We start from the raw sequence: 22,674 nt of genomic DNA, 5'->3' as shown, positions 1-22,674 counted from the left end.
ATTGCTATAAAGGTGGTACATAGATCACGAGATTACCACAAGGTACATCTTACTTACAGGAAGTACAGGTTACATCGATAGAAATGGTTGTGCTTACCTTTGTCAATGGGTGTTCGGCCGGAGTAGTGTCTGTCTTATGGTCGTAAGTATTTTTCGAGCAGAAATTATTTTATATATTTTATTTATTTATTTACCTTTCTCTTGACGATACATATGAAGGGGTTTGAATCTGAGCTGCTCCAGTAATAATGACTCTGAGCCCATATCTGAGTACCTGAAGTTGCACTCCTTCCAAGGGCGAGGTTTGAATTTCAATGATAGTTCCTTTCTAATAGGACGCAGCATGCTTCTAGAGGTCACACAACATCAACATCTGAAAGACACATGACCACAGGTGTGGCTGTCTTGAATGGCAGGCTTGGTGGTCCAGGAGGTTTGGGATACTGAAGTGTTTGACCGACCTCACTTGTGCCGTCCAGCAGTCCACCAGTGCTGGGCATTCAGCAAGTTCTGCTTCTCTGTGGAACTGAGATTGGCTTATTCCCGACCTGACCAAACTTGACCAATATGAGGCTTGTTCCGAAAGATTAAAAGTGGCTTTGAGTGTCCTTGGTAACCTTTCCAAATCACTAATACGTGGCTTGTGGTGGGTGGCAGGTGATAATAGCTTCACCTCGCTGATCGCCTACCCAAGGTGGTACCACTCTTTAAGATGTGACGCCCTATATCAACAACCGACTGGAGATGTACGGTGACACCTCGTGATTTCAGATATTCGACCTCTGCTGTCTAGTCAGGGTGTCACCCTTCTCTTCCTCTAATTATGTATTTATTAATTTGTAAAGCACACGGCAGAGACAAAAGCACACTGAGGTACAGCTTAAAGGATGCGCAAATGTAATAGAATGGTCAGGTTTTTAGGTCTGTCTGGAGGTCTGTCCATCCGAGTATGAACCTTGCTGACAACTGAGGGTGGTAGGGAGGGGAGTAGAATGCCACTTTTCCCCTGTAAAGTCCTTCCAGGTATTATTCAAGATGATAAAAGGCAGCACAATTCAGAGATGTGATGGAAAAGGTACTTCTGCTGAAGGCATCCCGTCAGCCATGCCTCCCTAAACTGTGCTTCGTCTTTCCCAACAGCTGGCTCTTGGCACCGAGATCTTCGAGGGCATCGCGTGTCTGATGTATGACTGTCTGGACTGGAAGCGGCAGTATGCACACTACATGGACAACATGAAGATCATCAAAGTTCCCCTGGTGGCCCAGGAGAAAGTACTTCCCAAGCGGCCCTCTGTCCATGAGGTACGTACATGGTCTTTTGTAGGGATGAGCCTTCCTCCTTCTCGACTCAACCGTGAGCGTCATTGAGTGATGTACATGGTCTTTTATAGGGATGAGCCTTCCCCCTTCTCGACTCAACCGTGAGCGTCATTGAGTTATGTACATGGTCTTTTATAGGGATGAGCCTTCCTCCTCCTCTACTCAACCCTGAGCGTCATTGAATTATGTACATGATCTTTTCTAGGGATGAACCTTCCCCCTTCTCTACTCAACCGTGAGCGTCATTGAGTTATGTACATGGTCTTTTCTAGGAATAAGCCTTCCCCCTTCTCTACTCAACCGTGAGCTTCATTGAGTTATGTACATGATCTTTTAAAGGGATGAGCCTTCCCCCTTCTCTACTCAACCGTGAGCGTCATTGAGTTATGTACATGGTCTTTTCTAGGGATGAGCCTTCCCCCTTCTCTACTCAACCGTGAGCGTCATTGAGTTATGTACATGATCTTTTCTAGGGATGAGCCTTCCTCCTTCTCGACTCAAGCGTGAGCGTCATTGAGTTATGTACATGATCTTTTCTAGGGATGAGCCTTCCTCCTCCTCTACTCAACCCTGAGCGTCATTGAATTATGTACATGGTCTTTTCTAGGGATGAGCCTTCCCCTTTCTTTACTCAACCCTGAGCGTCATCGAGTTATGTACATGATATTTTCTAGGGATGAACCTTCCTCCTTCTCGACTCCAGCGTGAGCGTCATTGAGTTATGTACATGATCTTTTCTAGGGATTAACCTTCCTCCTTCTCGACTCAAGCGTGAGCGTCATTGAGTTATGTACATGATCTTTTATAGGGATGAGCCTTCCTCCTCCTCTACTCAACCGTGAGCGTCATTGAGTTATGTACATGGTCTTTTATAGGGATGAGCCTTCCTCCTCCTCTACTCAACCGTGAGCGTCATTGAGTTATGTACATGATCTTTTCTAGGGATGAACCTTCCCCCTTCTCTACTCAACCGTGAGCGTCATTGAGTTATGTACATGGTCTTTTCTAGGGATGAACCTTCCTCCTTCTCGACTCAAGCGTGAGCGTCATTGAGTTATGTACATGGTCTTTTATAGGGATGAGCCTTCCTCCTTCTCTACTCAACCGTGAGCGTCATTGAGTTATGTACATGGTCTTTTCTAGGGATGAACCTTCCCCCTTCTCTACTCAACCGTGAGCGTCATTGAGTTATGTACATGGTCTTTTATAGGGATGAACCTTCCTCCTTCTCGACTCAACCGTGAGCGTCATTGAGTTATGTACATGATCTTTTATAGGGATGACCCTTCCTCCTCCTCTACTCAACCGTGAGCGTCATTGAGTGATGTACATGGTCTTTTATAGGGATGAGCCTTCCTCCTTCTCGACTCAACCGTGAGCGTCATTGAGTTATGTACATGATCTTTTATAGGGATGACCCTTCCTCCTCCTCTACTCAACCGTGAGCGTCATTGAGTGATGTACATGGTCTTTTATAGGGATGAGCCTTCCTCCTCCTCTACTCAACCGTGAGCGTCATTGAGTTATGCACATGATCTTTTATAGGGATGACCCTTCCTCCTCCTCTACTCAACCGTGAGCGTCATTGAGTTATGTACATGATCTTTTATAGGGATGACCCTTCCTCCTCCTCTACTCAACCGTGAGCGTCATTGAGTTATGCACATGATCTTTTATAGGGATGAGCCTTCCTCCTTCTCGACTCAAGCGTGAGCGTCATTGAGTTATGTACATGGTCTTTTATAGGGATGAGCCTTCCCCCCTTCTCTACTCAACCGTGAGCGTCATTGAGTGATGTACATGATCTTTTCTAGGGATGAGCCTTCCTCCTTCTCGACTCTACCGTGAGCGTCATTGAGTGATGTACATGGTCTTTTATAGGGATGAGCCTTCCCCCTTCTCCACTCAACCATGAGCGTCATTGAGTTATGTACATGGTCTTTTATAGGGATGACCCTTCCTCCTTCTCGACTCTACCGTGAGCGTCATTGAGTGATGTACATGGTCTTTTATAGGGATGAGCCTTCCCCCTTCTCTACTCAACCGTGAGCGTCATTGAGTTATGTACATGGTCTTTTATAGGGATGAGCCTTCCTCCTTCTCTACTCAACCATGAGCGTCATTGAGTGATGTACATGGTCTTTTATAGGGATGAACCTTCCTCCTTCTCTACTCAAGCGTGAGCGTCATTGAGTTATGTACATGATCTTTTATAGGGATGACCCTTCCTCCTTCTCCACTCAACCATGAGCGTCATTGAGTGATGTACATGGTCTTTTATAGGGATGAACCTTCCTCCTTCTCTACTCAACCGTGAGCGTCATTGAGGTATGTACATGGTCTTTTATAGGGATGAGCCTTCCTCCTCCTCTACTCAACCCTGAGCGTCATTGAGTTATGTACATGATCTTTTATAGGGATGAGCCTTCCTCCTTCTCGACTCAAGCGTGAGCGTCATTGAGTTATGTACATGGTCTTTTATAGGGATGAGCCTTCCCCCCTTCTCTACTCAACCGTGAGCGTCATTGAGTTATGTACATGATCTTTTCTAGGGATGAGCCTTCCTCCTTCTCGACTCAAGCGTGAGCGTCATTGAGTTATGTACATGATCTTTCAGAGGGATGAGCCTTCACCCTTCTCTACTCAACCGTGAGCGTCATTGAGTTATGTACATGATCTTTTATAGGGATGACCCTTCCTCCTCCTCTACTCAACCGTGAGCGTCATTGAGTGATGTACATGGTCTTTTATAGCGATGAGTCTTCCTCCTTCTCTACTCAACCCTGAGCGTCATCGAGTTATGCACATGATCTTTTATAGGGATGCACCTTCCTCCTTCTCTACTCAACCGTGAGCGTCATTGAGTTATGTACATGATCTTTTAAAGGGATGAGTCTTCCTCCTCTACTCAACCGTGAGCGTGATTGAGTTATGTACATGATCTTTTATAGAGATGAGCCTTCCTCCTTCTCGACTCTACCGTGAGCGTCATTGAGTTATGTACATGATCTTTTAAAGGGATGAGTCTTCCTCCTCTACTCAACCGTGAGCGTGATTGAGTTATGTACAGGATCTTTTAAAGGGATGAGTCTTCCTCCTCTACTCAACCGTGAGCGTGATTGAGTTATGTACAGGATCTTTTATAGGGATGACCTTTCCTCCTCCTCTACTCAACCGTGAGCGTCATCGAGTTATGTACATGATCTTTTATAGGGATGACCTTTCCTCCTCCTCTACTCAACCGTGAGCGTCATTGAGTTATGTACATGGTCTTTTCTAGGGATGAACCTTCCCCCTTCTCTACTCAACCGTGAGCGTCATTGAGTTATGTACATGATCTTTTAAAGCGATGAGTCTTCCTCCTCTACTCAACCGTGAGCGTCATTGAGTTATGTACATGATATTTTCTAGGGATGAACCTTCCTCCTTCTCGACTCCAGCGTGAGCGTCATTGAGTTATGTACATGATCTTTTATAGGGATGAACCTTCCTCCTCCTCTACTCAACCGTGAGCGTCATTGAGTGATGTACATGATCTTTTATAGGGATGAGCCTTCCCCTTTCTTTACTCAACCCTGAGCGTCATCGAGTTATGCACATGATCTTTTATAGGGATGAGTCTTCCTCCTCTACTCTACCGTGAGCGTCATTGAGGTATGTACATGATCTTTTCTAGGGATGAGCCTTCCTCCTCCTCTACTCAACCGTGAGCGTCATTGAGTTATGTACATGATCTTTTAAAGGGATGAGTCTTCCTCCTCTTCTCAACCGTGAGCGTCATTGAGTTATGTACATGATCTTTTATAGGGATGAGCCTTCCTCCTCCTCTACTCAACCGTGAGCATCATTGAGTTATGTACATGATCTTTTCTAGGGATGAGCCTTCCTCCTCCTCTACTCAACCGTGAGCATCATTGAGTTATGTACATGATCTTTTCTAGGGATGAGCCTTCCTCCTCCTCTACTCAACCGTGAGCGTCATTGAGTTATGCACATGATCTTTTATAGGGATGAGCCTTCCTCCTCCTCTACTCAACCGTGAGCGTCATTGAGTTATGTACATGGTCTTTTCTAGGGATGAGCCTTCCTCCTCCTCTACTCAACCGTGAGCGTGATTGAGTTATGTACAGGATCTTTTATAGGGATGACCTTTCCTCCTCCTCTACTCAACCGTGAGCGTCATCGAGTTATGTACATGATCTTTTATAGGGATGAGCCTTCCCCCTTCTCTACTCTACCGTGAGCGTCATTGAGTTATGTACATGGTCTTTTCTAGGGATGAACCTTCCCCCTTCTCTACTCAACCGTGAGCGTCATTGAGTTATGTACATGATCTTTTAAAGCGATGAGTCTTCCTCCTCTACTCAACCGTGAGCGTCATTGAGTTATGTACATGATATTTTCTAGGGATGAACCTTCCTCCTTCTCGACTCCAGCGTGAGCGTCATTGAGTTATGTACATGATCTTTTATAGGGATGAACCTTCCTCCTCCTCTACTCAACCGTGAGCATCATTGAGTTATGCACATGATCTTTTATAGGGATGAGCCTTCCTCCTCCTCTACTCAACCGTGAGCATCATTGAGTTATGTACATGATCTTTTCTAGGGATGAGCCTTCCTCCTCCTCTACTCAACCGTGAGCGTCATTGAGTTATGCACATGATCTTTTATAGGGATGAGCCTTCCTCCTCCTCTACTCAACCGTGAGCATCATTGAGTTATGTACATGATCTTTTCTAGGGATGAGCCTTCCTCCTCCTCTACTCAACCGTGAGCATCATTGAGTTATGTACATGATCTTTTCTAGGGATGAGCCTTCCTCCTCCTCTACTCAACCGTGAGCGTCATTGAGTTATGTACATGATCTTTTAAAGGGATGAGTCTTCCTCCTCTTCTCAACCGTGAGCGTCATTGAGTGATGTACATGATCTTTTATAGGGATGCACCTTCCTCCTTCTCTACTCAACCATGAGCGTCATTGAGTTATGTACATGATCTTTTCTAGGGATGAGCCTTCCTCCTCCTCTACTCAACCGTGAGCGTCATTGAGTTATGTACATGATCTTTTATAGGGATGAGCCTTCCTCCTCCTCTACTCAACCGTGAGCGTCATTGAGTTATGCACATGATCTTTTATAGGGATGAGCCTTCCTCCTCCTCTACTCAACCGTGAGCGTCATTGAGTTATGTACATGATCTTTTCTAGGGATGAGCCTTCCTCCTCCTCTACTCAACCGTGAGCGTCATTGAGTTATGTACATGATCTTTTATAGGGATGAGCCTTCACCCTTCTCCACTCAACCGTGAGCGTCATAGACTTATGTACATGGTCTTTTATAGGGATGAGCCTTCCTCCTTCACTACTCAACCGTGAGCGTCATTGAGTGATGTACATGGTCTTTTCTAGGGATGAGCCTTCCCCCTTCTCTACTCAACCGTGAGAGTCTTTGAGTTATGTACATGATCTTTTCTAGGGATGAGCCTTCCTCCTTCTCTACTCAACCGTGAGCGTCATTGAGTTATGTACATGGTCTTTTATAGGGATGAGCCTTCCCCCCTTCTCTACTCAACCGTGAGCGTCATTGAGTTATGTACATGATCTTTTCTAGGGATGAGCCTTCCTCCTTCTCTACTCAACCGTGAGCGTCATTGAGTTATGTACATGGTCTTTTATAGGGATGAGCCTTCCCCCCTTCTCTACTCAACCGTGAGCGTCATTGAGTTATGTACATGATCTTTTCTAGGGATGAACCTTCCTCCTCTACTCAACCGTGAGCGTCATTGAGTTATGTACATGATCTTTCAGAGGGATGAGCCTTCACCCTTCTCCACTCAACCGTGAGCGTCATAGACTTATGTACATGATCTTTTATACGGATGCGCCTTCCTCCTCCTCTACTCAACCGTGAGCGTCATTGAGTTATGTACATGATCTTTTCTAGGGATGAGCCTTCCTCCTCCTCTACTCAACCCTGAGCGTCATTGAATTATGTACATGATCTTTTCTAGGGATGAGCCTTCCTCCTTCTCGACTCAAGCGTGAGCATCATTGAGTTATGTACATGATCTTTTCTAGGGATGAGCCTTCCTCCTCTACTCAACCGTGAGCGTCATTGAGTTATGTACATGATCTTTCAGAGGGATGAGCCTTCACCCTTCTCCACTCAACCGTGAGCGTCATAGACTTATGTACATGATCTTTTATAGGGATGAGCCTTCCTCCTCCTCTACTCAACCGTGAGCGTCATTGAGTTATGTACATGGTCTTTTATAGGGATGAGCCTTCCTCCTCCTCTACTCAACCCTGAGCGTCATTGAATTATGTACATGATCTTTTCTAGGGAAGAGCCTTCCCCCTTCTCTACTCAACCGTGAGCGTCATTGAGTTATGTACATGGTCTTTTCTAGGGATGAGCCTTCCCCCTTCTCTACTCAACCGTGAGCGTCATAGACTTATGTACATGGTCTTTTATAGGGATGAGCCTTCCCCCTTCTCTACTCAACCGTGAGCGTCATTGAGTTATGTACATGGTCTTTTATAGGGATGAGCCTTCCTCCTCCTCTACTCAACCGTGAGCGTCAATGAGTTATGTACATGGTCTTTTATAGAGATGAACCTTCCTCCTTCTCTACTCAACCGTGAGCGTCATTGAGTTATGTACATGGTCTTTTATAGGGATGACCCTTCCTCCTTCTCTACTCAACCGTGAGCGTCATTGAGTGATGTACATGGTCTTTTATAGCGATGAGTCTTCCTCCTCTACTCAACCATGAGCGTCATTGAGTTATGTACATGATCTTTTATAGGGATGACCCTTCCTCCTCCTCTACTCAACCGTGAGCGTCATTGAGTTATGTACATGGTCTTTTCTAGGGATGAGCCTTCCTCCTTCTCTACTCAACCGTGAGCGTCATTGAGTTATGTACATGATCTTTTATAGGGATGAGCCTTCCCCCCTTCTCTACTCAACCGTGAGCGTCATTGAGTTATGTACATGGTCTTTTCTAGGGATGAGCCTTCCTCCTCCTCTACTCAACCGTGAGCGTCATTGAGTTATGTACATGGTCTTTTATAGGGATGAGCCTTCCTCCTCCTCTACTCAACCCTGAGCGTCATTGAGTTATGTACATGGTCTTTTATAGGGATGAGCCTTCCCCCCTTCTCTACTCAACCGTGAGCGTCATTGAGTTATGTACATGATCTTTCAGAGGGATGAGCCTTCACCCTTCTCCACTCAACCGTGAGCGTCATAGACTTATGTACATGATCTTTTATAGGGATGAGCCTTCCTCCTCCTCTACTCAACCGTGAGCGTCATTGAGTTATGTACATGGTCTTTTATAGGGATGAGCCTTCCTCCTCCTCTACTCAACCCTGAGCGTCATTGAATTATGTACATGATCTTTTCTAGGGATGAACCTTCCCCCTTCTCTACTCAACCGTGAGCGTCATTGAGTTATGTACATGGTCTTTTCTAGGGATGAGCCTTCCCCCTTCTCTACTCAACCGTGAGCGTCATTGAGTTATGTACATGGTCTTTTCTAGGGATGAGCCTTCCCCCTTCTCTACTCAACCGTGAGCGTCATTGAGTTATGTACATGGTCTTTTCTAGGGATGAGCCTTCCCCCTTCTCTACTCAACCGTGAGCGTCATTGAGTTATGTACATGGTCTTTTCTAGGGATGAACCTTCCCCCTTCTCTACTCAACCGTGAGCGTCATTGAGTTATGTACATGGTCTTTTATAGGGATGAGCCTTCCTCCTCTACTCAACCGTGAGCGTCATTGAGTTATGTACATGGTCTTTTATAGGGATGAGCCTTCCTCCTCTACTCAACCGTGAGCGTCATTGAGTTATGTACATGATCTTTTAAAGCGATGAGTCTTCCTCCTTCTCTACTCAACCGTGAGCGTCATTGAGTTATGTACATGGTCTTTTCTAGGGATGAGCCTTCCTCCTCCTCTACTCAACCGTGAGCGTCATCGAGTTATGCACATGATCTTTTATAGGGATGCACCTTCCTCCTTCTCTACTCAACCGTGAGCGTCATTGAGTTATGTACATGATCTTTTATAGGGATGAGCCTTCCTCCTCCTCTACTCAACCGTGAGCGTCATTGAGTTATGTACATGATCTTTTATATGGATGACCCTTCCTCCTCCTCTACTCAACCGTGAGCGTCATTGAGTGATGTACATGGTCTTTTATAGGGATGAGTCTTCCTCCTCTACTCTACCGTGAGCGTCATTGAGTTATGTACATGATCTTTTAAAGGGATGAGTCTTCCTCCTCTACTCAACCGTGAGCGTGATTGAGTTATGTACATGATCTTTTATAGGGATGACCCTTCCTCCTCCTCTACTCAACCGTGAGCGTCATTGAGTTATGTACATGATCTTTTATAGGGATGACCCTTCCTCCTCCTCTACTCAACCGTGAGCGTCATTGAGTTATGTACATGATCTTTTAAAGGGATGAGTCTTCCTCCTCTTCTCAACCGTGAGCGTCATCGAGTTATGTACATGATCTTTTATAGGGATGCACCTTCCTCCTTCTCTACTCAACCGTGAGCGTCATTGAGTTATGTACATGGTCTTTTCTAGGGATGAACCTTCCCCCTTCTCTACTCAACCGTGAGCGTCATTGAGTTATGTACATGATCTTTTCTAGGGATGAGCCTTCCTCCTCCTCTACTCAACCGTGAGCGTCATTGAGTTATGCACATGGTCTTTTATAGGGATGAGCCTTCCTCCTCCTCTACTCAACCCTGAGCGTCATTGAGTTATGTACATGATCTTTTATAGGGATGACCCTTCCTCCTCCTCTACTCAACCGTGAGCGTCATTGAGTTATGTACATGATCTTTTAAAGGGATGAGTCTTCCTCCTCTTCTCAACCGTGAGCGTCATTGAGTTATGCACATGGTCTTTTAAAGCGATGAGCCTTCCTCCTTCTCTACTCAACCGTGAGCGTCATTGAGTTATGTACATGATCTTTTAAAGGGATGAGTCTTCCTCCTCTACTCAACCGTGAGCGTCATTGAGTTATGGACATGATCTTTTAAAGGGATGAGTCTTCCTTCTCTACTCAACCGTGAGCGTGATTGAGTTATGTACATGATCTTTTAAAGCGATGAGCCTTCCTCATTCTCTACTCAACCGTGAGCGTCATTGAGTTATGTACATGATCTTTTATAGGGATGACCCTTCCTCCTCCTCTACTCAACCGTGAGCGTCATTGAGTTATGTACATGATCTTTTATAGGGATGACCCTTCCTCCTCCTCTACTCAACCGTGAGCGTCATCGAGTTATGTACATGATCTTTTATAGGGATGAGCCTTCCTCCTTCTCCACTCAACCGTGAGCGTCATTGAGGTATGTACATGATCTTTTAAAGGGATGAGTCTTCCTTCTCTACTCAACCGTGAGCGTGATTGAGTTATGTACATGATCTTTTAAAGCGATGAGCCTTCCTCATTCTCTACTCAACCGTGAGCGTGATTGAGTTATGTACATGATCTTTTAAAGCGATGAGCCTTCCTCATTCTCTACTCAACCGTGAGCGTCATTGAGTTATGGACATGATCTTTTAAAGGGATGAGTCTTCCTTCTCTACTCAACCGTGAGCGTGATTGAGTTATGTACATGATCTTTTAAAGCGATGAGCCTTCCTCATTCTCTACTCAACCGTGAGCGTCATTGAGTTATGTACATGATCTTTTATAGGGATGACCCTTCCTCCTCCTCTACTCAACCGTGAGCGTCATCGAGTTATGTACATGATCTTTTCTAGGGATGAGCCTTCCTCCTTCTCCACTCAACCGTGAGCGTCATTGAGGTATGTACATGATCTTTTATAGGGATGACCCTTCCTCCTTCTCTACTCAACCGTGAGCGTCATTGAGTTATGTACATGATCTTTTAAAGGGATGACCCTTCCTCCTCTTCTCAACCGTGAGCGTCATTGAGTTATGTACATGATCTTTTATAGGGATGCACCTTCCTCCTTCTCTACTCAACCGTGAGCGTCATTGAGTTATGTACATGGTCTTTTCTAGGGATGAACCTTCCCCCTTCTCTACTCAACCGTGAGCGTCATTGAGTTATGTACATGGTCTTTTATAGGGATGAGCCTTCCTCCTTCTCGACTCAACCGTGAGCGTCATTGAGTTATGTACATGGTCTTTTCTAGGGATGAACCTTCCCCCTTCTCTACTCAACCGTGAGCGTCATTGAGTTATGTACATGGTCTTTTATAGGGATGACCCTTCCTCCTTCTCGACTCAACCGTGAGCGTCATTGAGTTATGTACATGGTCTTTTATAGAGATGACCCTTCCTCCTTCTCTACTCTACCGTGAGCGTCATTGAGTTATGTACATGATCTTTTCTAGGGAAGAGCCTTCCCCCTTCTCTACTCAACCGTGAGCGTCATTGAGTTATGTACATGGTCTTTTATAGGGATGAGTCTTCCTCCTCTACTCAACCGTGAGCGTGATTGAGTTATGTACATGATCTTTTATAGGGATGACCCTTCCTCCTCCTCTACTCAACCGTGAGCGTCATTGAGTTATGTACATGATCTTTTAAAGGGATGAGTCTTCCTCCTCTTCTCAACCGTGAGCGTCATTGAGTTATGTACATGGTCTTTTATAGGGATGAGCCTTCCTCCTCCTCTACTCAACCGTGAGCGTCATTGGGTTATGTACATGGTCTTTTATAGGGATGAGCCTTCCCCCTTCTCTACTCAACCGTGAGCGTCATTGGGTTATGTACATGATCATTTATAGGGATGAGCCTTCCTCCTTATATATGTGACACCTGGAGAGGATACAAGTCACCCCTGGAGAGGATATAAGTCACACCTGGAGAGGATACAAGTCACCCCTGGAGAGGATACAAGTCACACCTGGAGAGGATATATGTCACACCTGGAGAGGATATATGTCACATCTGGAGAGGATATAGATCACAGCTGGAGCGGATATATGTCACTCCTGGAGCGGATGTATGTCACACTTGGAGAGGATATATGTCACTCCCGAAGAGGATATATGTCACACCTGGAGAGGACCTATGTCACACCCTGACCCAGTCTCTTCTCACTACCCTGAAAATGATGCTTACTCACATAAACACACTGATGGCTAAAGTGTCACCCCGATAGGACAGCTGCTGAGATGGAGTCTCAATGTCAGTGAAAAGCTCTCCGTGGCCCCCAGAGAGGCCCTTCACAGCTCTCACTGGGTCTCTCTCTCTGTCTCTTTAGATGCCGCCCGTGTCACCTGCCTCAACGACACCTGTTGGGAAGAAGAAAGCACATGCAGAGGAGCCCCCACCTGTGGTTCCACCCACCCCGCTACCATCAGCACCAGGTAAGGGGCAGTTACCTAAGAGAAGTAGAGTTCACATACCAAGTAAGGGGCAGTTATCTAAGAGAAGTAGAGTTCACATACCAGGTAAGGGGCAGTTAGCTGAGAGAAGTGGGACTCACATACCAGGTAAGGGGCAGTTACCTAAGAGAAGTAGATTTCACATACTAAGTAAGGGGCAGTTACCTAAGAGAAGTAGATTTCACAAACCAAGTAAGGGGCAGTTACCTAAGAGAAGTAGATTTTACAAACCAAGTAAGGGGCAGTTACCTAAGAGAAGTAGATTTCACAAACCAAGTAAGGGGCAGTTACCTAAGAGAAGTAGATTTCACAAACCAAGTAAGGGGCAGTTACCTAAGAGAAGTAGATTTCACAAACCAAGTAAGGGGCAGTTACCTGAGAGAAGTAGATTTCACATACCAAGTAAGGGGCAGTTACCTAAGAGAAGTAGATTTCACAAACCAAGTAAGGGGCAGTTACCTAAGAGAAGTAGATTTCACAAACCAAGTAAGGGGCAGTTACCTAAGAGAAGTAGATTTCACATACCAAGTAAGGGGCATTTACCTGAGAGAAGTGCAACTCACATACCAAGTAAGGGGCAGTTACCTAAGAGAAGTGGATTTCACATACTAAGTAAGGGGCAGTTACCTAAGAGAAGTAGAGTTCACATACCAGGTAAGGAGCAGTTATCTAAGAGAAGTAGAGTTCACATACCAAGTAAGGGGCAGTTACCTAAGAGAAGTAGATTTCAAAAACCAAGTAAGGGGCAGTTACCTAAGAGAAGTAGAGTTCACATACCAGGTAAGGGGCAGTTACCTAAGAGAAATAGATTTCACAAACCAAGTAAGGGGCAGTTACCTAAAAGAAGTAGATTTCACATACCAAGTAAGGGGCAGTTACCTGAGAGAAGTGGATTTCACATACCAAGTAAGGGGCAGTTACCTAAGAGAAGTAGAGTTCACATACCAAGTAAGGGGTAGTTACCTGAGAGAAGTGGATTTCACATACCAAGTAAGGGGCAGTTACCTGAGAGAAGTGCAGCTCACATACCAGGTAAGGGGCAGTTATCTAAGAGAAGTAGAGCTCACATACCAGGTAAGGGGCAGTTACCTAAGAGAAGTAGATTTCACATACCAAGTAAGGGGCAGTAACCTAAGAGAAGTAGAGTTCACATACCAGGTAAGGGGCAGTTAGCTGAGAGAAGTGGGACTCACATACCAAGTAAGTGGCAGTTACCTGAGAGAAGTGGGTTTCACCTACCAAGTAAGGGGCAGTTACCTAAGAGAAGTAGAATTCACATACCAGGTAAGGGGCAGTTAGCTGAGAGAAGTGGGACTCACATACCAAGTAAGGGGCAGTTACCTAAGAGAAGTAGAGTTCACATACCAGGTAAGGGGCAGTTAGCTGAGAGAAGTGGGACTCACATACCAGGTAAGGGGCAGTTACCTAAGAGAAGTAGATTTCACATACTAAGTAAGGGGCAGTTACCTAAGAGAAGTAGATTTCACAAACCAAGTAAGGGGCAGTTACCTAAGAGAAGTAGATTTTACAAACCAAGTAAGGGGCAGTTACCTAAGAGAAGTAGATTTCACATACTAAGTAAGGGGCAGTTGCCTAAGAGAAGTAGATTTCACAAACCAAGTAATGGGCAGTTACCTAAGAGAAGTAGAGTTCACATACCAGGTAAGGGGCAGTTACCTGAGAGAAGTAGATTTCACATACCAAGTAAGGGGCAGTTACCTAAGAGAAGTACATTTCACAAACCAAGTAAGGGGCAGTTACCTAAGAGAAGTAGATTTCACAAACCAAGTAAGGGGCAGTTACCTAAGAGAAGTAGATTTCACAAACCAAGTAAGGGGCAGTTACCTAAGAGAAGTAGATTTCACAAACCAAGTAAGGGGCAGTTACCTAAGAGAAGTAGATTTCACAAACCAAGTAAGGGGCAGTTACCTGAGAGAAGTAGATTTCACATACCAAGTAAGGGGCAGTTACCTAAGAGAAGTAGATTTCACAAACCAAGTAAGGGGCAGTTACCTAAGAGAAGTAGATTTCACAAACCAAGTAAGGGGCAGTTACCTAAGAGAAGTAGAGTTCACATACCAGGTAAGGGGCAGTTACCTAAGAGAAGTAGATTTCACAAACCAAGTAAGGGGCAGTTACCTGAGAGAAGTAGATTTCACAAACCAAGTAAGGGGCAGTTACCTAAGAGAAGTAGATTTCACAAACCAAGTAAGGGGCAGTTACCTAAGAGAAGTAGAGTTCACATACCAGGTAAGGGGCAGTTACCTAAGAGAAGTAGATTTCACAAACCAAGTAAGGGGCATTTACCTGAGAGAAGTGCAACTCACATACCAAGTAAGGGGCAGTTACCTGAGAGAAGTGGATTTCACATACTAAGTAAGGGGCAGTTACCTAAGAGAAGTAGAGTTCACATACCAGGTAAGGAGCAGTTATCTAAGAGAAGTAGAGTTCACATACCAAGTAAGGGGCAGTTACCTAAGAGAAGTAGATTTCAAAAACCAAGTAAGGGGCAGTTACCTAAGAGAAGTAGAGTTCACATACCAGGTAAGGGGCAGTTACCTAAGAGAAGTAGATTTCACAAACCAAGTAAGGGGCAGTTACCCAAGAGAAGTAGATTTCACATACCAAGTAAGGGGCAGTTACCTAAGAGAAGTAGAGTTCACATACCAAGTAAGGGGCAGTTACCTAAGAGAAGTAGATTTCAAAAACCAAGTAAGGGGCAGTTACCTAAGAGAAGTAGAGTTCACATACCAGGTAAGGGGCAGTTACCTAAGAGAAGTAGATTTCACAAACCAAGTAAGGGGCATTTACCTAAGAGAAGTAGATTTCACAAACCAAGTAAGGGGCAGTTACCCAAGAGAAGTAGATTTCACATACCAAGTAAGGGGCATTTACCTAAGAGAAGTAGAGTTCACATACCAAGTAAGGGGCAGTTACCTAAGAGAAGTAGATTTCAAAAACCAAGTAAGGGGCAGTTACCTAAGAGAAGTAGAGTTCACATACCAGGTAAGGGGCAGTTACCTAAGAGAAGTAGATTTCACAAACCAAGTAAGGGGCAGTTACCTGAGAGAAGTAGATTTCACATACCAAGTGTGAGAAGTTGGCCTGATGTGCAGTGCTCACTATTCTAGTGATCACTATATATCAGTCCAAACAACCCTTATTGATGATTGGTTGTAAGTCAACCTTATAGACCAGCTATCCTAGTAGCATGGATACGAGCAGTCTAAGGCTAAGACTCTAGAGGGCGTGTTAAGCCAGCTGTTTTACCATCACATTACCCCTTGAACACCCAGTGAAAGGACACCACACAAGGGTTATGAAAATAAACAGTGTATTTATTAGAATCACAACAACCCTGTACTCTTTATGAGGACAGGGTGCTAGGCACACAACAAAACTCTTACGAAAATACTTAAGTTAGCACAGTATATACAAATGCCCGAGGGGCACGAAAAACCATATACTCTAAAAGTGGAATGCGAAATTACTAGCAGGTAAGTACAGTACTAATGGGCTTTGGAATCGCTAGGACTTGACTATAGAATCGTTAGATTACTTCTAGGAGACCCAGGGGACTCGGGTGCAGAGTGTGCACTCTCACGCGGGATGCGGGACAAAGTCTATGATAGCTAGTAAAGTTAAAGTTAGTGTTCACGGGCGAACCCGACCTGGTAGGGAGAAAACGACAGTGGATCCTGACCCTTGGATAGTGAGGCTATGCTGGGGCACCGAAATGCCGAAGTTACCTAGCCCAGGGGCTGCAGCTGCATAGGTCTCAAAAGACGTCGGGAATCCTCGTAGACGAACCAGGAGCCTGGAAGAAAGATGCTGGCAGGCGACCAGTGAAGAGAGTTCGAGTTGATCCAAGCCTGGATCTTGAAGATGGATGACACCTGAAAGCAGAGGGGACCAAGTTCGTGACTACTAGCCAGTAGTCAGTGGGCACCAGGAGGGCACCGGATGGTAGTCACCTCGACTAGGTGAGTGGGCGACGCTGGCTCTGCAGATCTCACGGACCAGGAGGCGTTGTCGGCGACCAGGATGGAGAGGCGAGCTGTCCCACGATGGATGAAGCTGTCGGCGTCGAAGAACCCAGGATTGGGCAACAAAGCCTTGGCTAATTCAAGCCCACACGGTGGACTCAAAATGGTGTCTTGAGTGGACCAGGAGGGTCCGGGGGGCTCCTCTTCTGGAAGGGAGCAAGGGCCAGTCTGGAGCAACCAGACCAGCAGCAGTGATGTCGTCGGGCGTCGTTCAGAAGGCCACAAGCCAGCGGGCTAGTAGCCAAACAACGCGGTGAGCAGCAAAAAGCAGAAGGGCCCCACGCCGATCGTGGAGATGCTGGGGGGCTGATCTTCGGTGCTGGAGCTGCTCAGGGTCGGGGCTTCTCGGACCCCAAAGCACTCACCAGGAATTTACTCGGCGGGCTTGCTGTGCAGAAGTCGTGCAGTCTTGGCAATAGTCGGTCCCTTGAGGTCTCGTCGCACTCACGGTTCTCAGCTTGGCTGTAGAGGTGAGTAGAGGTCGGAGGTGCCAGGGAAGCCGGGTCTTGTCGAGCTGGGCAGTCGGATTCCGGAGGAAGGACTTGCAGCAGACCGCAGTGTTCTTGCGTTGGTGCCTGCGGAGGCAGGGTGACTACTCCTTAGTCACAAGGGAGAATCTTGAAGAAGGAAATCTTGAAGTCCTTTCGCAGAAAGTCGTGTCTTGATTCCAACGATGATCTAATTTGGAAGGGGGCCTGCTCCTACCTTTATCTGGGAAAAGGGGGCTGGCACGCGACTAAGTCCTGCCCTATGGGTGGGACCAGGAGGGGGGTGGTTACACCCACTTCCTTGGCGGGCTTTTCCCCAGCTCAGGGTCTGGAGTGTCCCTGGAACTGGTTTAAGCCGGCCTATGCATAGTGAGCACCGGGGTGCCACTTGCAGTCACCTTCCTCTGAAGCCCTGCCTACCTAGGATACACAAAATCCTGTCTGGGACGGTGCTGGCACCGCCCCTGGCAGGAAACCCTTTGTCCTTATCTCCTGCTCTGGGAGGACTCCCAGCAGCAGGAGGGCAGACTTGTGTCTCGGTGTCAGCATCCATTTTGTGGAGCTGAGGCTCTGTTTGACTTTAACCGGGGTTAGGGGTTACATACATGTCGTGTCCCTCTAGAAGGGTGGAATGCTAACCCCGTCGCCAGAATTGGCGAGGGGTTAGTATTCCAATTCGTATGACACCTTACTCGACATGTTTTGATAAAGCGATACCAGAGTTGGCATATAACCGCGAGGATTATAATGCACTTAAGAGTATATGGTATGCGATATCATGGAAACGGCTAAGGGATGGATCCCGAAAGCCGCAGACAGGCTCAGCTCATGCCAGAGCACCATCTCACACGATTCCAAGCACTCTGCCTTCAGGATTGTTAAGGCCTGCCATAGGAGTGACTGATAGGAGATCTGTGTGTCCATTTTAGGGTTAGATATAGGTATACTATATCTAAAGCAAAGGGTGAGTACACCACCTTGCCCCAGCTGTCGTGCAGCCAGTTGTGTCAGTTTAGTTAGTCAGCCCAGGGGTGGCATAATACATGCTTCAGCCCCTGGGAGACTTCTGGGTACACCTCAGCCCTGGGTACAGGGACTTGGAGAGGGCCCAGTGCCAATTCAGTACCTGAGTACAATTTGGATAGAGAGAACAGCTAGGCTGTGGGTCTGATTAGCAGGCCCACAGCCAGGGAAAGTCGTAAACCAGTGCAGCAAAAAGCAAAAATCTGGGTGATCATAGGATTGCAGACCCTACTCTCCTACATGACCCCCCCCAAACTTTGGGACAATAAACTAACCTTGACCAGGTGAGTCTTCTTGCTCTAAGTGGAAATACCTGGAGAGCCCATCAGCATTGCTGTGATCAGTACCAGGTCTATGCTCCACTGTAAAATCCATCCCCTGTAGGGAAATGGACCACCTAAGCAGTTTGGGGTTTTCACCCTTCATCTGATTTAGCCACAAGAGGGGCTTATGGTCTGTCTGAATGGTGAAGTGAGTGCCAAACAAGTAGGCCCTCAGCTTCTTCAGGGCCCAAACCACAGCAAAGGCCTCCCTCTCAATAGCTGACCAATTTTTCTCTCTGGGTGTCAACCTTCTACTAATGAAAGCAATAGGCTGATCATTACCATCAAAATTCAGTTGAGACAGAACAGCCCCCACACCCAACTCAGAAGCATCTGTTTGGACAATGAATGGCTTGGAGTAATCTGGACTCTTTAGGATAGGTGCTGTGCACATGGCCTGCTTTAGGTCATTGAATGCTTTCTGACAGCTTGCTGTCCACTGAACTTTCTTTGGCATCTTTTTGCTTGTCAGGTCATTAAGGGGGGTCACTATGGACCCATAATTTCTGACAAACTTTCTGTAGTAACCAGTCAGGCCCAAGAAAGCTCGAACCTGAGTCTGGGTGATTGGAGGAGCCCAGTCCTTGATGGCCTGTATTTTACTCTCCAATGGCTGAACCTGGCCTCCACCTACAAGGTGGCCCAGGTATACAACCTGTGTCTGCCCTATCTGGCACTTTGTGGCCTTGATAGTGAGGCCTGCCTTTTGCAGAGCCTCTAACACTTTCCTCAGGTGGACCAGGTGATCCTCCCAGGTGGAGCTAAAGACAGCAATATCGTCAAGATATGCTGCACAGAAGTCATCCAGCCCAGTGAGGACTTGATTCACCAACCTTTGGAAGGTGGCAGGTGCATTTTTCAGCCAAAGGGCATTACCACAAACTGATAATGCCCACCAGGGGTAGAAAATGCTGTCCTGGGTTTGGCCTCCTCAGCTAACCTGATTTGCCAATACCCAGCTGTCAAATCAAATGTACTTAAGAAGTTGGCAGAAGCCAATTTATCTATAAGTTCATCTGCTCTTGGTATTGGGTGGGCATCAGTCTTAGTGACTGCATTGAGGCCTCTGTAGTCTACGCAAAACCTCATCTCTTTCTTACCACCCTGGGTGTGAGGCTTTGGCACTGGAACTACTGGGCTAGCCCAAGGGCTATCTGAGGGCTCAATGACTCCCAGCTCCAACATTTTCTGCACTTCAGTTTTGATGCAGTCTCTAACATGATCAGGCTGTCTGTAGATTTTACTCTTGACAGGCAGACTGTCTCCAGTGTCAATATCATGGGTACACCAATCAGTTTGGCTGGGTGTCAGAGAGAACATATGCCTGAAGGATTGCAGAACTTGCCTGCAATCCTGTTGCTGATGTTCAGTGAGGCTGCCACAAAAGACAACACCATCTACTGATCCATCATCAGGATTCTGAGTGAGCAGGTCTGGGAGAGGGTCACTCTCTTCCTCCTGTCCCTCATCTGTGGCCATGAGCAAGCTCATGTCCTTCCTGTCGACATATGCTTTGAGCCTGTTGACATGGAGCACTCTGAGAGGGCTCCTGGGAGTTCCAAGGTCCACCAAGTAGGTAACCTCTCCCTTTTGCTCAATGATGGTGTGGGGCCCAGACCATTTGTCTTTCAGAGCTGCTGGGGCCACTGGCTCCAGCACCCACACCTTCTGTCCTGGCTGGTACACAGTCAGAACAGCCTTTTGGTCATGCCAAGCTTTTTGGAGTTCTTGGCTGGCCTCAAGGTTTTTAGATGCCTTTTCCATATACTCAGCCATCCTGGAGCGGAGACCAAGTACATAGTCCACTATGTTGGTTGCAGGCTTTTTGAGAGGTCTCTCCCATCCTTCCTTCACCAAACACAGGGGTCCTCTCACAGGATGCCCATACAGAAGCTCAAAAGGGCTGTAGCCAACCCCCTTCTGTGGGACCTCTCTGTAAGCAAACAAGAGGCAGGGGATCAGGACATCCCATCTTCTCCTAAGAGTTTCAGGTAGCCCATGAATCATCCCGTTGAGGGTCCTGTTGAATCTCTCAACAAGCCCATTGCATTGTGGGTGGTAGGGTGTGGTGAACTTGTAGTTCACACAACACTCCTTCCACATTGCAGTCAGATATCCTGACATGAAGTTTGTACCTCTGTCAGAAACAACCTCCTTAGGGAAGCCCACTCTGGGGAACACTCCAACTAGGGCCCTTGCCACTACAGGTGCTGTAGTGGTCCTAAGTGGAATAGCTTCAGGATACCTGGTGGCATGATCCACTACCACCAGTATAAACTTGTGCCCTGATGCTGTCTGGGGTTCCATTGGACCAACAATGTCAATCCCCACTCTTTCAAAGGGAACCCCCACCACAGGTAGTGGTATGAGGGGGGCCTTTGTTGTGCCACCTGACTTACCACTGGCTTGGCAAGTGACACAGGAGCGACAAAACTCCTTGGTATTCTCATTCATATGGGGCCAGTGAAAGTGTGAGACAAGCCTGTCCCAAGTCTTTGTCTGACCTAAATGACCTGCAAGGGGAATTTCATGGGCCAAGGTGAGAAGGAAACCTCTCAGAGACAAGGGGATGACCAGCCTCCTGGTTGCACCAGGCTTGGGGTCTCTTGACTCAGAGTACAGGAGTCCATCTTCCCAGTATACCCTGTGGGCACCTGTGGCATTCTCAGCAGCCTCAGCAGCAGCCTGCTGTCTGAGGGGTTCAAGGGAAGGGCAGTCTAACTGTGCCTTCCCCAAGTCTGCTCTGGAGGGTCCCCCTGAGCCCAGAAACTCAACTTGATCAAGTTCAAGCTCTTTAGGCTCAGTTTCCCTCAGCTCTCTCAGATCAGCCTCCTCAGAGACTTGATCCTCAACCTGGGGCAAGGGGGAAGGCAAAGCCTTAACCCTACTGCTCTTCTTCTTGGAAGGTGTCTGGTCCATAGTTCCAGGATCCAGCACCTGTTCAGTGGGGCATCTTCTGGCCTGTGACCTAGTCACAGCAAGCACATGTGCTGGCAAGCCTAACATTTCCATGTGAGTCCTCTGCTCCACTTCTGACCATTGTGATGACTCCAAATCATTGCCCAACAAACAATCAACTGGGAGGTCTGAACTGACTACAACTTTCTTTTGTCCCTTCACTCCACCCCAGGAGAAAGCCACAATCGCCACACTATGACTAGTAGTGACGTTGCTGGCATTGGTCACCAGGAAATCAGTACCTGGCATGATCTGTCCAGGGTCCACAAAGTTAGGTGTCACCATGGTGACACTGGCACAAGTGTCCCTGTAGGCCTGAGCCATCTTGCCATTAATCAAAGGTGTCTGCCTGTATTTGCCCAAAGTATTGGGACTTATATCAGGGGATATATCCATATCCCCTGTACAGACAAGGACAGCCTGAGTGAGTGTGCCAACTAAGTTGTCAGACCCCTCAGTTCCCAAGGTTAACCCAACTAATGCCTTGGGAGGTACACTACCACTACTGACTGTACTAGGGGGTGCAGTTGCCTTAGGGGCTGTAGTGGCAGGAGTTTGTCCTCCTCTTTTGGTGCACTCACTAAACCAGTGAGACTTACTTTTGCAGTACTGGCACCATCTCTTTGACTGGCCTTCTTGAGTTTTCTTCTTCTGGGAAGCCTGACCCCCACCCTCTTTGGTTTGTTGGGGACCTGGTGAAGACTTCTGGTCATTTTGTTCACTCTTAGCATTACCCTTCTGGTCTGCTTTCTTCTGACCACCCTGGTTCTGGTTCTGGTTCTGCTTAATCCTTGTTCTGACCCATTTGTCTGCCTTCTTTCCCAATTCTTGGGGAAAGGTCAGATCTGAATCAACAAGGTGCTGGTGCAACAACTGGTTCTGACAATTGTTTAAAATTTGTTCTCTCATCATAAGATTATACAATCCTGTGTAATCTGTAACCTTGCTACCCAGCAACCAGCCCTCCAAAGCCTTAGTGGCACAATCCACAAAGTCAGACCAGTCCTGAGACTGAGTTTTCTGGGTGTCTCTGAACAGCAACCTGTACTGCTCAGTGGTTAAACCAAACCCATCAATCAGTGCATTTTTCAGGACCTGGTAATCATTAGCATCCTCCCCTC

General features: G+C 46.7%; 1 protein-coding gene across 5 annotated transcripts in view; it reads left to right on the top strand.

Moving 5' to 3' along the window:
- The window catches only part of SPAG17 (sperm associated antigen 17), a 1,244,773-nt gene that overhangs the window by 501,555 nt on the left and 720,544 nt on the right, over nucleotides 1-22,674 (top strand). For all 5 annotated transcript variants that reach the window (XM_078656351.1, XM_078656349.1, XM_078656348.1 and 2 more), the window contains exons 9-10: nucleotides 1,141-1,302; nucleotides 12,592-12,697. In XM_078656351.1, coding sequence (XP_078512477.1) covers nucleotides 1,141-1,302; nucleotides 12,592-12,697 — 268 coding nt within the window. The remainder of the gene's footprint in view (nucleotides 1-1,140; nucleotides 1,303-12,591; nucleotides 12,698-22,674) is intronic.

This window comes from Lissotriton helveticus, chromosome 8 (assembly GCF_964261635.1).
Source record: "Lissotriton helveticus chromosome 8, aLisHel1.1, whole genome shotgun sequence".
In the NCBI taxonomy this organism is placed as follows: Eukaryota; Metazoa; Chordata; class Amphibia; order Caudata; family Salamandridae; genus Lissotriton; species Lissotriton helveticus.
This window is presented reverse-complemented; position numbering and strand designations above follow the sequence as displayed.